The sequence below is a fragment of the Chlorocebus sabaeus genome, chromosome 8 (genome assembly GCF_047675955.1).
Source record: "Chlorocebus sabaeus isolate Y175 chromosome 8, mChlSab1.0.hap1, whole genome shotgun sequence".
Lineage (NCBI taxonomy): Eukaryota > Metazoa > Chordata > Mammalia > Primates > Cercopithecidae > Chlorocebus > Chlorocebus sabaeus.
The window spans coordinates 138,250,623-138,264,245 of NC_132911.1; the positions used below are offsets into that span (position 1 = coordinate 138,250,623).

The following is a 13,623-nucleotide window of genomic DNA, read 5'->3' on the forward strand; positions in this document are numbered from 1 at the left end:
GGAGTGTGTGTACCTTCTGAGAGCTGCAGATCTGGCTGAGGGCAGCACAGCCCAGGGGTGGGGTGGCAAGAGACAGTGACACGGCCAGGCAGGAGCCAGAGAAGCTGAACCTGGCCTTTTCAGCTGCAAAGTTAAGAGCTATGAAGAGACATCGGAGGGCCTTAGAAGATGTGAGAGAGTGAATGAGTCTGAGCATCAGCCTGTGTGTGTGTTGGGGGGTGTGTGTGTGCATATGTGCTGTGTGTGTGCTCATAGGGGATGAAGACAGATGGGCTGCATCTTGCAGGTCCTAAGCAATCACTGATGTCACTGGATCATGGAAGGAAACTCAAGTCCTGAAGGAAACTGAAGTTCTGACAGGACCTCAGTGCGGAGAGCCATGTTTAACAGCCTGGGCCTCGACTCTCCCGTCTGCAGAGTGGAGGCGCTGCCTCCCGAATTCCCTGCAGCTCAGCAGGCAGTGAACACAGCCCTGCCAATTAATCTTCCCTAAACCAACTGGCCCACAGGAGTTTTCTGTGCAGCTTCCTTACAATCTGGAGTTTGGGGGTTTAAGAACTGGGGAAAAATGGTGTCTTCCTAACTCCTATTTCCTATCACCATTGCATTTTACCTAATGCTTCCTCTTTAACCCAACCTGCTTGACCTCTGCCCTTGTACAGGGCTGTGGTATGAATCATCAGCTTGTGTTTTGTTCATCTTTTAAAAACAGCATCAAGAAAAACTGTTTTCTAAGCATAATGCCCCAACTGCCACTAGGCTGGTACAGTGGCTTGTTTTTTTTTTTTTTTTAGAACTGATCTAACATTTGAAAATCATGACATTTCATATACAAATCCTGACTGCGCCTTTTGGGAAGGACTTGGAGAATGAGTGACCTGGCCTTGCAGGTCTGCAAAGTGAACTCCCACACGCCAGAGTCTCTGCCACTCTCTACCACCCACTGAGCCCACACCACCTCCTGCCACTGCCTGCCTGGCCCCTGTAGGCCCTGGAGGAGACGTCCCTGAGGAATCACGGAATGGGACGATGCCATGACAAGAAGTTAGGAGACCCAGATTCCAGGATGAGCTCCAACATCCTAAAGTGGGTGACCTTCAGCCAACCACTAACAACCATTAACTATTAGCCAACCATTAACAATGAAAAGCAACCTTCCGCATCCGTAAAGTGAGAATAATCAGATCTCCTCCCCTCACAAGGCTGTTCTGAGAATTAAATGTGATAACATGCGGGGGAATCTTGCAGTCTTGTTCTAAGGCCTCCCCTCTGCTTTGGCTTTCTTCTAGAGCATTTCTGGAGGCAGAGATCTCTGGTGCCTGGCAACGGGGCTGCTTCTGCAGTCTGAACGCTGGGTCAGCAATTCGGAAGTAGATCACCTGATGGACATCATTCATCTGCAAATGCATTCATTCAGCATGTCTAGGAAAGACCGTTCTGTGATGGCAAAGGAAGAGCAGGTGTCCTCACCACTCTCAGAGGTGTATCTCAGGTCCTGGAGCGCGGCCACTGCTGCCTGTGTCCCTTGAGCATCTTCTTCGGCCTCTGTGATGTGGAGATACTGGGTGGAGGGCTCCTCAGGAGCTTCTGTTGCTGTCTAAATAAAAACATAATATCTAAGTCATCTCCTAAAAGATCGACTGTTGCCCAGAAGTTCCAAGAATATGTATTAAGATAGAACAAATACATATAAGAAAGCAATACATTGCAACATCTCGTTTACCTGGCACCCCTGAGGAACCAGTTGCTCCCATAAATATACTTCCCAAAGAGAAAATTTCTCTGTGAGGATCAAGACCTTTAAAAACCAGCTTTGGTAAAAAGCCCCTGCTGTACATTTTTGTGGTGGGAAACGGAGTTTATGTATGCTGTTCACAATTAGAGATTTGACCAGCTCAGATATTCTTGTATACGCTTTTCTAACGGCTCCTCTGTCTCCTCCTGCTGCTACCAACACTACCTCTGATCTGTGCCTTACCCTGGGGATTGGGTGCCATGTGGCCAACAGACGAAGGGGCATAGCCACGGGGCAGCTGAGGGTGGAAGGGGTAGGGCGGGTGATTATACAGAGGAAGGGGCACAGCCACCGGGCAGCTGACAGTGGAAGGGGTAGGGCGGGTGATTATGCAGAGGAAGGGGCACAGCCACAGGGCAGCTGATGGTGGAAGGGAGAGAACCAGTGATTACACAGCACATGGAGAGCGCAGGTCCTGGCAGAGTAAGAGTTCAGCAAATCTTAGCTATTTGTGCCATTGGTTTTTTTTTTTTTTTTTTTGGGATGGAGTCTCGCTCTGTCACCCAGACTGGAGTGCAGTGGCGTGATCTCGGCTCACTGCAAGCTCCACCTCCTGAGTTCAAGCGATTCTCCTGCCTCAGCCTCCCGAGTAGCTGGGATTACAGGCATGCACCACCACACCCAGCTAATTTTTGTATTTTTGTAGAGACAGGGTTTCACCATGTTGGCCAGGATGGTCTCCATCTCCTGACCTTGTGATCCACTCGCCTTAGCCTCCCAAAGTGTGAGCCACCACGCCCAGCCACGCCATTCTTATTCGTACATGAAGGTGTAAGAAACAAAACTGACTACAAGAAATATATTTGCACAAAACCAGGACTTGTGAGGGTAGGAGGAGTTAAAGTGGCATTCACAGGTACCTCGTGCCTCAAAGAGAGAAGAGGTGGAACGGAATTTTTATAGAACTAGATGTTAATAATTATCTCTTTCTGGAAGGGATGGAAAGTGCAAACAAAACTATAAGGATGGATGCATGAATGTCACCAATCAAGAAGAACAAAAAGAAGGACTTCAGACAAAATGTACAGGAGTCAAGTTATGCTCTATAAGCACATATCAGTAAATGACACAGAGGTTCAGAATAGCATATAATATTTCTTCACAGCCAACCGGCCAAGTCCATTTAGGTGTTTCCATCCTGACATACGGTAGACACCCCAAAAATATTCAATGAATGCATAAGTGAACAAAAAGAATATTTTGTTCTCAGTACCATGAGGCAACAGATTAGCCGTCAGTAGATCCAGGCAATGCCTGAGCCTATGAAAGGACAGGAATGCAGCCTGAAAGGTTTCTCCTCATTCTGGGGAAAGCATGTCATAATTGCTGCCAGGAAGGGTGGTACTTGTTGCAAGGCATTCCTGGGAGCCAGGTGACATGCACATTGCTGGAAGAGGAGGCTTGTTACTCCACTGGTGACCCCTGCATGGCAGCTTCCTGGCTGCTCACCATCTCATGGAGATGAGTATGGAGTCAACTACCTGGCTTTATGTCAACCATTTCTGTTGTGTTCATGGCTCTGCATAAGATGCTAGCATCTGCTGGAAGCGAGGCCTTCAGTGGAGATAGGGCATCACTGCATGCATTTATAAAAGCACCTACTGACAAGATGGATTGAGTTTTACATCGGTAATTGACATTCAAGTGTCTATTTTGTTAATGAAGAGTAAATTCTTCCAGTATGTATTAATACTTGAAACACTAGGTGATTAATTGTTTTTGCATAGATAAAGATGTAACAGTGATCATCATCAACATCTGCAATAATCATAGCAGCTGCCATTTTCTGAGGGCCTCCAGGGGGCTCATTCAGGCCTCAGAATTTTACACATGGTTTCTCTCAGTGCTTCTGAGCTCTCAGGGATTATTAGCCTACTGTACAGACGAGAACACTAAGCCATGAGGGTTAAACAATGGCTCAAGGGCAAGTAGTTTACAGGTGACAGAGGATTCAAAGTTAAGTCTGTCAGACTCCAAAACTCTTTTTAAAAGAATTTTTATTAAAAAAAAAAAAATTTAAACACACAAAAGCAGAGAGACAGGTCTAATAAACCTCCATGCATCCACTAACCAATCTCAGCAATTATCAATCATGGCAAGTCTTTCCTTTTTTAAGTTCTGGGGTACATGTGCAGAACATGCAGGTTTGTTACATAGATATACGTGTGCCATGGTGGTTTGCTGCACCCATCAACTCATCATCTACATTAAGTATTTCTCCTAATGCTGTCCCTCCCCTAGCCCCCTACCCCCAACAGGCCCTGGTGTGTGATGTTCCCCTCCCTGTGTCCATGTGTTCCCATTGTTCAACTCCCATTTATGAGTGAGAACATGTGGTGTTTGGTTTTCTGTTCCTGTGTTAATTTGCTGAGAATGATGGTTTTCAGCTTCATCCATGTCCCTGCAAAGGATATGAACTCATCCTTTTTTATGGCTGCATAGTATTCCATGGTGCATGCATACCACATTTTCTTTATCCAGTCTATCATTGATGGGCATTTGGATTGGTTCCAAGTCTTTGCTATTGTGAATAGTGCTGCCATAAACATACGTGTGTGCATGTGTCTTTACGTACAATTATTTATAATCCTTTGGGTATATGCTCAGTAATGGGATTGCTGGGTCAAATGGAATTTCTGGTTCTGGACCCTTGAGGAATCACCACACTGTCTTCCACAATGAGTAAACTAATTTACACTCCCATCAACAGTGTAAAAGCATTCCTATTTCTCCACATGCTCTCCACCATCTGTTGTTTCCTGACGTTTTAATGATCACCATGCTAACTGGCGTGAGATGGTATCTCACTGTGGTTTTGATTTGCTTTTCTCTAATGACCACTGATGATGAGCTTTTTCTCATATGTTTGTTAGTCACATAAATGTCTTCTTTTGAGAAGTATGTGTTCATATCCTTTGCCTACTTTTTGATGGGGTTGTTTTTTTCTTGTAAATTTGTTTAAGTTCCTTGTAGATTCTGGATATTAGCCTTTTGTCAGATGGATAGATGGCAAAAATTTTCTCCCATTCTGTAGGGTGAATCATGGCCAGACTTTCTTGGACTATGTTCCCACATACTCCATGCCCTGCTCTGGGATTATTCTGAAGCAAATCCTGAAATAATTATTTCCCCTATAAATATTTCACACTGTATCTCTAAAAAATAAAACTCATCCAAAAAAGAACTACAACGCTCCTGTCGCACTCAAAAAACTTTACAATAAATCCTTAATATCATCAAAGGTCTAGACAATGTTTAAATTTCCCCAATTACCTCATTTTTTAGGTTTGTTCAAATCAAATCTAAATGAGGTTCACACACTAGAACTGATTAATGTGTCTCATAAGACTTAAAACCCATATGCTCTTCCTCCATTTCTCGCTTTTCTCCCCTTGTAGTTATTTGTTGAAGACAGCAGGGGTTTTGCCTTACAGAGCTGTCAGCAATCTAAGTTTTGCTGATTGTATCACCATGGAATTGACCAAAGTTCCTCCATCCATGGTGTTTTCTGTAAATTGGTCATTGGATATAAATACAAATGTTTAAGTAGATTCAGGTTCCCTTTTTGTCAAGAATGCTGCATGGGTGATATTGGGCAGTTCTTTCAGGAGACATGCTTTGGATGGTGGTCTCTTTTATGTAAGGTCAGCAGTAACTGATGATCATTGTTAAACCCATGACACCACTAGAAGGCTGCAACATGGTAATATTCTTATTTTTCATGGGTTAGTTGAAATATTTCAAAAGAAAAAATTTCCCCTCATCAAATGTTTGGTTATGTTTACACAGGGTTTTGTTTTGTTCTGTTTTGTTTTGTTTTTAAAGGTAGAAGAGGGCTGGGTATGGTCGCTCATGCTTGTATTCCCAGTATTTTGGGAAGTCAGGGTGGGCAGATCACTTGAGGCCAGGAGTTTGAGACCAGCCTAGGCAACAAAGAGAAATCCTGTCCCTATTTAAAACTTTTTTCAAAAAATTAGCCAGGCATAGTGGTGCTTGCCTATAGTCCTATCTACTTGGAAGATAGTAGAAAGGACTATCTACTGTCTCCTGAGGTAAGAAAATTTTTTGAGCCCAGGAGTTCGAGGTTGCAGTGAGCTATGAAGGGAGGCTCCAAGGCATGCCAACCTGGGTAGCTAGACCCTATCTCTCAAAAAAATTAAAAAATAAAGATAGAACAGTTACTTGATTCTTGGTCTTAATTTACCGATTTTCAAAAATAAAGAGTTGATTCTCTAACATTCTACAAAAATGACTAAGTTGTTTTTTCCAAATATCATTATAAACTTACAGAATTAAACATATTTTATGTGTTTCACTGTCATTATTAAACACTAGTAACAGCCTCAGAATCACAAGATCATCCCTACTACCAACAACAGAATACTTGAAAACTGCAGTTTGTGCAGTCTGTTTTGCCCTTAGGTTACATCCCCATCAAACAACCATTTTGAAATCTCTTGAAATTGTTCCTCTCCATGTAGTTAGGTCACCAATTTGATATACAGTTAGAATCATTTATTTCATTTTACTCACAATGTTTAAGACTTGCTTTTTAAGTTAAATTTTGTTTTTATTATTATATAAAATACTTTTACAATATTTTATAAAATCAGAGTCAAAGCTACACAGCAGGGTATTTTGAGAAATTTAGCTTCTCCCCATCCCTTCCATCTTGCTCTCTGCCTCCTTTCCCTACATATAACGACCCCATTTCTTATTTTTTGTAACTACTTTACTTGAAATAATTTTAGACTTACACAAGAGTTCCAAAGATGTAAAGAGCTGCAACAGAGTTCCTGGAGACCCTTTACCCAGCCTCCCCTAAGCTTGACATCTTTCGTAATCATGGCGCAATGATCAAAACAAGAAATTAACATTTGGGACGCTATTACTAGTTAAACAACAGGCTTTCTCCAGATTCCTCCGGTTTTCTCATTAATGTCCTTTCTCTGTTCCAGGATCTAATCATGCATCCCACAGCACATTTAGCCATCATGCTTCCATTGTCTCCTCCTGGTTATGAAAGTTCTCACTTTCCTTATCTTTCATGACCCTGACACTTCTGAGGAGTACAGATGAAGTATTTGACCACGCACATCATTTGGATTTGTCTGATGGTTTCTGATAATTAGACTGAGGTCGAAGATTTTAGTTAAGAATACCATGAGATGAAGTGTCTTCTCAGCTGATCACATCATAACAGCATGCTTCATTACTGATGTCAGCGTGCCTCACTACTGATGACGCCAACCTCTATTGCTTGTGAAGGTGGTGCCTCCACTGTAAAGCTTCTATTTCTGCCTTTTGTAATTAATAAATATTTTGAAGGAGATATCCAGAGTTTATGTATCTCATTTCTCCTTAAACTTTTGCCTACTAACCTAGCACTCATTAATGGATCTCACCTGCTAGGATTGTTCCTGTGGTATTCTAATAGTAATTTTCTATTTCCCTCATTCCTTCTACATTTATTAATCATTATTTTGGGGGGGGAAATACATAGTTCCTTCTCCCACATTTACTTATTCAATCATTTATTTATGTCAGTATGGACACATAGTGTCCCAGTGAAACTTTGGGATGGTTTCCGAACAGTGGGATTATTGAGTTAATGGATAAATAAATGCATATGTAATTTTGTTACATATTGCTATTCCCTTCATCGGGTTGGGCCATTTTACATTCCCAGCAGCAACGTATGAGAGCAGATTTCCCCACAGCCTTTCCAGCAGAGATAATGTCAAACTTTTGGATCTCTGTCAAGCTAGTAGGTGAGAAATTCCATCTCGGGCTAATTTTAATGAAAATTTGTTTCCTTACATGTGAGGCTGATCATGTTCTCAGTTATTCAAGGTTATTTATATTTCCTTTTCCCTGAACCTTTCTTATCTCTTGTCCATTTTTCTAATGGGTTGATCTTTCTCATTACTATTTTTTATAGGCCTTTGATAAAGATATTAATTTTTTCTATGTGACAAAAAATATTTTTATCATTTATCTTTTTACTTATGAGCTCTTTTTCATAAGACTTTTAAAGTTTTTCTATGCAATTTTTTAAAAGCCTTTTTCCTTATTGAGTCTGGATTTTGAATTATAGTTACAAAAGGTCTCTACACTCTCAGTTTATAGATGAATTCACTTATGTTTTCTTCTAGTATTTGTAAAATATTATTGTTTCTACATTTAAATATCTGATCTTTTTAAAATTTGTCTCATATAACTTTATATGTTATAATAAACAGATTCAATTTTATCTTTTTTCAGATAGCTATTTAGTTATCCTATGTCACTTATCAAAAAGCCCACCTTTCTCTTACCAACTTGAGACACCATCTTTATCATATACTAAATTTCCATGTCATTGAGTCTATTCTAAATTTTCTGTTCTATTCCATTAGACCATCTATTCATGCACACTGTCTTAGTTAGAGAGATTTCATAATATGTTTTAATATTTGGTAGGATTCTCTTCTCATGGTTGTTATTCTCAAGGGTTTCCCTAGCTAATTCTACTTATTCTTTCAAATGAACTTTAGAAATCAACTTGATTAGCTCCAGAAAAATAATCTAATGGTATTTAGATTACATGTAATATGTAACAGATCATATTACATTGATAAATTATTGTATAAATTACCTTCAGGGGAATTAACATCTTTATGATATTGAGTATTCCTATAAATTTGCTCAATTCTAGGTTTATGTCTCTTTCAAGAGTGTTTTATAGTTTCCCATATTTACACTTTGGGCATTTTTATAAGGTTTATGCCTAGATTTATCTTGGTTTTGTTTCCTGTATCAAATGGGGGTTTTATTTCCATTGTAACTGATTTTATGTATGTATGTATGTGTGCATATATTATCATATACATATTCTTATATTTACACATATGTGTATACACATTCATATGTGCAGGTGTACATGTATCTACAACTAACTGTTGTATGTTGATCTTTTAATCTCCTTTTTGTTTGTATTAGCTTTTCATTCATTCTTTTGGATTTTCTGAAAATATCATCATCTTATATGCATAGAGAGATACTTTTATTTCTTTCCTTCCAGTTCTAGGTCTCCATATGCTTTGCCTGGTCTAGCCACACTGACTGATGCCTCCACATGCTGTTAAAGAACAGCAGAGCCACTGGGCACTCTTGTCTGCTTCTGACTTCAGTGGAAGCACTCTAGTGTTTCCCAATGAAGTAAGATGCTGGTGTATGGGTGATACACATTTATTTTTTTTCATCTTAAGGATGTATCCATCAAATTTTATTTACTCTTTTTCATCAGTGAACACTGAATTTTGTTAAATGCCTTTTCTGCATCTATGAAGGTGACTGTTTCATACTATAATGGATGTTAATGTTACCTTTCCATGAGATTACTTGTCCCTTGCATTCCAGAATAATCCCCACAATATCATGATGTATTATTTTTTTCATATGTTGTGGATTCTATTTAAAAAACCTTCTCCTAACCATTGGATGCTCTGTAAAGTCCTTAGATAAAGTGAGGGTGATTTTTACCCCCAGGAAATGCTGAACATTGGCAATGTCTGGAGACATTTTTCAGTATCTCAACAGGGGATGGGGTTGGGGGGATGAAGCTACTATTAACTAGTGGGAAGAGGCCAGAAATGCAGCTAAACAGCCTGCAGGGCACAGGACAGCCTTCCACAACAAAGCATTGTCCAGATCAAAATGTCGACAGCATGCTGAGTCTGAGAAGCCCTGCCTTAGGTATCTGCAATTAGTCCATGGTGGTGATACCTAGTATCTGAAAAGAGAGATCGTTATTGGCTCTTATAATGAAGGTGTGTTTTCAGCAGGTGAATGGTTCCAACGCCTAAGGAAAAAAAACAAAACAAAACCAAAAAAGCAGCTGGGAGCATGAGATCTCCACAGAAGGAGAGCAGCGCCTAGAATCCGGAAATGGAGCCTTTTCCAATTCTCTCAGTGAGGATGGCAATACAATAGAATCCTTGCCTTCCACTCTTTCAGATGCAACATCTGAAACTCCGGATTTGTGAATAACATAAGTAAAAGTGTCGAGGTTAATACAAACTTTCACAAAAGAGTCTAAATTCAACCCAGAACAAGAATTCACAGGCTTGGCCCAGATTTTACCCAGTTATACCCCTCAGACACGAGACATAATTTGAAAATGTTTCAGAAGTTTCCCAACCAGAAAATCTAATGTTCTGAGGAATGACTGTCCGTGCCCAGTATTTGGGCTGGCCTGGCTTGTCATCTGTGTTTAGAAATGTCAAGATTAATACTACACTTAAAAAAATTACCTCCCACTTGGGGTCTCCATCAATTTCCACCACCTTCAAGCCATGTTTGTTCTTCAAGTGCCTATTGAACTCCCATTTGGTGCCATACACAAAGCTGCAAACGGGACACTTCAAACCACCTGAAAGCACAGACAGAGGTTAAAAAAAAATGTGTTTGTAATACATAAAAATGCAACAGTTCCTCCTTCTATTCAAATGCCTCAAATCTAGTAAGTATTATTTTGTCTCCAGCACTTATATTCAATTCAAGCTTACCTTAGTATTGGAACACAATAGCAACAGTGTATGTTTTTCAAGGCAGAGATTTTAAAACTTAATGTACTTTTTTTATTTGTTGAATAAGCTTTTGTAGACAGCCCAATATGTGCCCAACAGTTTAAATGCCAGAGAGAACTAAGATAACTAACATAATTCCCTTGGCCAGTGAGTAAGTGGCCTAAATCATTCTTTCATTTTTTTTCACTTGTAAATAACAAATAATCTAGAAAACAAGAACAATGGAAAGGGAGTGTCTGCTTTTCTTAATCTCTTTTGTCCCAAAACACTAAGACCAGGAGCCAGATTCTCAGTCTCCTTCACGTCAGAAGCTAAGTCACTGGCATCAATTCCCATGCGAATTTCCCAGTAAAGAACACATTTAAAAGCTGGTCACATCCTGAAATGTCATTATTTATTGAACTGATTAAATTTTACACATGGTCCAGGAAGTGTTTAGATGCTTTAATTAAGAGAATGTACAACTCAAGGTTTAAAAAAAACTCCAAAAACTGGAGACTCACACAAAAGAGTATCTTTCTACAATTATATTTGAAGCAGCAACTAAATTGCAGCCTAGACAAAAGTCTCTTTGAACAGATTGTGCCTTCAGAAGCAAATTCCAGCCTCGGGAGACTAAGAGTAGTGCTGATGCCAGGCCTCTAGTCTACTGGCCTGAGCTAGGCTGACTGCTGGCACCACCGGCCACCACCCTGAGCTGGGCCAGGGGAATGAGCCCTCTCACCAACATCCCCAACACCACAGCTGCCTGGAACTGTGGGCTACCCGATTCCAGCAGTCATTCCCTAGTCGCAAACTCTGGCCTCCCATCCTTCTCTGCCACGTCTTCTCTATGGTCCGCATGGTCTCTTCTCTATGCCAGTGCTTCTGCAGCATCCCGGAATCTCAGACCTCCTGGCCAACAAAATCCCCAACATGCACCTTGTCAGAGAGTGCGCTGCTTCCCTCTCTTTCTTTGACCACACTCTCCTCTAAGGCCTCTCAGGTGGAGGCTGCTCATGCTCTTGAGCCCCAGGTAAGGAGGATGCCAAGCCCGGGCGGAGCAGCAATGCCACCTCCACGGTAGAATAGGGGCATTTCCCCATCCTGTCCCTGCTACCCACAGTGCCAGACCCATCAGACAATTTGGCACCTGGCCCTCTCCACTTAGATACTGCAATATCCGTTGACTTTAAGGCCAAGAACCTTCCCTACCATTTCACAATCTGTGGAGTTTCATTCAGTCATGCATATGATTATTCAGCACCACCCACGGGGCTAAATCCAAGCATCCCACTCTGACGACTATCGGCCCTCTGGCCCTCTCTTACTTTCACTATCGTTATTCTTCGATTTTGGGAGGAGCTTCAGTTTGCATCCCCTCCCATTTTCTCTCAACCTATCCCTAACTCTGCTCCCCTCTCCAGAGCACACTCTGGAGCCCAAAACTTACAACTTTTATTGGCAAAGCCCTCCAAGTCCTCAGCCACTTCTCTTTCTCTCAAACCTGCCTGGCAAATCCACAGTCCGGCATTGATCCAAGCCCCAGGCCTCCCTGCTCTGATCCTGGGATGCTGAGGCAAATCACAAAGCCATATGTATTCTTATGGCCACACTTCCAGCCTCAAGTACTTCCCTAGTCAACTCTGTTCAATTATCCAGAAAAAGAACTGCAATTCTCCATCCATCTCATTAAGTCCCCTACATTATTGTCGACTTCTTCTTTCAATCTCATCCTCAGTTCTTGTTTCCTGCTTCATAATGAGAATATCAGGTAAGAACTTTCCAGACCTTCTTGTACTATACATTTCTGTCCCTCTGCACCTGCCTATGCCTGGCCTGATGCCAGTTGTGGGTGAGAGTTCCCCTCTGCCTTCCAAGACCCCTTTCTCCTCCTTCTAGAGCACTGATCCTCAGCCCTGTTAGACTCAATGCCCCTTTCTACAACAAGCAGTTTAAGATTCCTCCATCATCCTGAAGTTTTTTAAAAGCCCCTCAAGTTTTGAAACCCTGCATGGGTGCAAGTACCACTCCACTGGACACTCTGTTTCTCCCAGCCTCCACACCTTTCTGTTTTCCCTGTCCCATGGCTGGGTGGCTGCACCCTCCTACTCTGTCCCGTGTCCCCTAGGCTGGGTATCCAGACATTCTTCAGGCTCTTCCTCCTACCCAGGGCATATATTATCCACAAACTAATGACTTTCCTATTTGTAGCTCCAGCCCAGACTCCTGTCCCGAACTCCAGCCTGGGATGCCTCCCCACAGGTAGACAGGACTGTGCATCCCAGTGCCTCCCACACCTCCTGGCCTGGCCACTGCAGGCTTCTGCACAGATGGGAGCAACCAACTCCTAAGTGCTCTCTCAGCTGCTATTGTCTGTCCTCCACTGCTGGTCCGCTTCCCACCCAGCACACAACATGGTCTTTTGAAAACACAGACTAGATTATAGCCTTAGAGGTACAAACCCTTCCAATGGTCTTCTGTCTCACCTACAATAAAATCCTGACTCCTCCCTGTGGCTTGCGAGTCCCACCTCCCTCCCTCTCTTCCTCATTCTCTCCCTTCTCTTCTTTTGCACTGACCAAGTTCATTCCCTTCCTGGGACACCTGCTGTGCCTCCTGGTTCACAAACTCTTCCCCAAGATCTCCATTTGACCTTCTCCTCCTCTTTAAGCACCACCTCTTCAGAAAGGCCCTCCTGGGACTCCTAGCAAAAGCAGCCCCACCAAACACACAGAGCCATCAGTAGGATTTCCCTACTGCCATCAAATTGTCAGTGTGACATTGTATTATTATCTTTCCTACACGTCTTCATTGTCCTTCCTCCCTTCTAAAGTGGCACCTTCCTAGAGCGGGGACTTTAGGGGCATCATCCACTTATTCGCTGTTCAAGCCGTAGCACCCGGCATCTAGCTTCTCCTCAATCACTCTGTCTTGCATCACTGACTCTGGGTCTTGGCAAATCCTCTTCTTTCTCTAGCTCCATCTCCAACCATCCCCCTGCTCTCCTTGGACTTCTGCACCTCCCCTCTGTACACATCTGTCCACTCACCAAGTAAGTGTGTTTGGTGTTATCTGGGGGCCTGCCTCGGTGCTACCCTATCTTCCCCTTTCCTTCACAGCCACGATTCTGTGGAGTCTCCACTTCCAAGAACTCACCAGAAAGAGGTGCCGTTAGTGATGCCTGGGGTGGACAACAGGCTGGGATGCAAGTGGTGGAGGAGAGCATTCACGTCTCCTCCATCTTTCAAATTTTATTCCATGGGAGAGTAACTGCCC

The 13,623-nt window shown here is 42.2% G+C and overlaps 1 protein-coding gene across 3 annotated transcripts in view; it reads right to left on the reverse strand.

The window, feature by feature from the left end:
- ZFAT (zinc finger and AT-hook domain containing) overlaps positions 1 to 13,623 on the reverse strand; it is a 233,530-nt gene that overhangs the window by 33,374 nt on the left and 186,533 nt on the right. For all 3 annotated transcript variants that reach the window (XM_008001600.3, XM_008001598.3, XM_038000102.2), the window contains 2 exons: positions 10,090 to 10,208; positions 1,471 to 1,597 (listed from right to left, as the gene is read on the reverse strand). In XM_008001600.3, the coding sequence (XP_007999791.3) occupies positions 1,471 to 1,597; positions 10,090 to 10,208 (246 nt within the window). The remainder of the gene's footprint in view (positions 1 to 1,470; positions 1,598 to 10,089; positions 10,209 to 13,623) is intronic.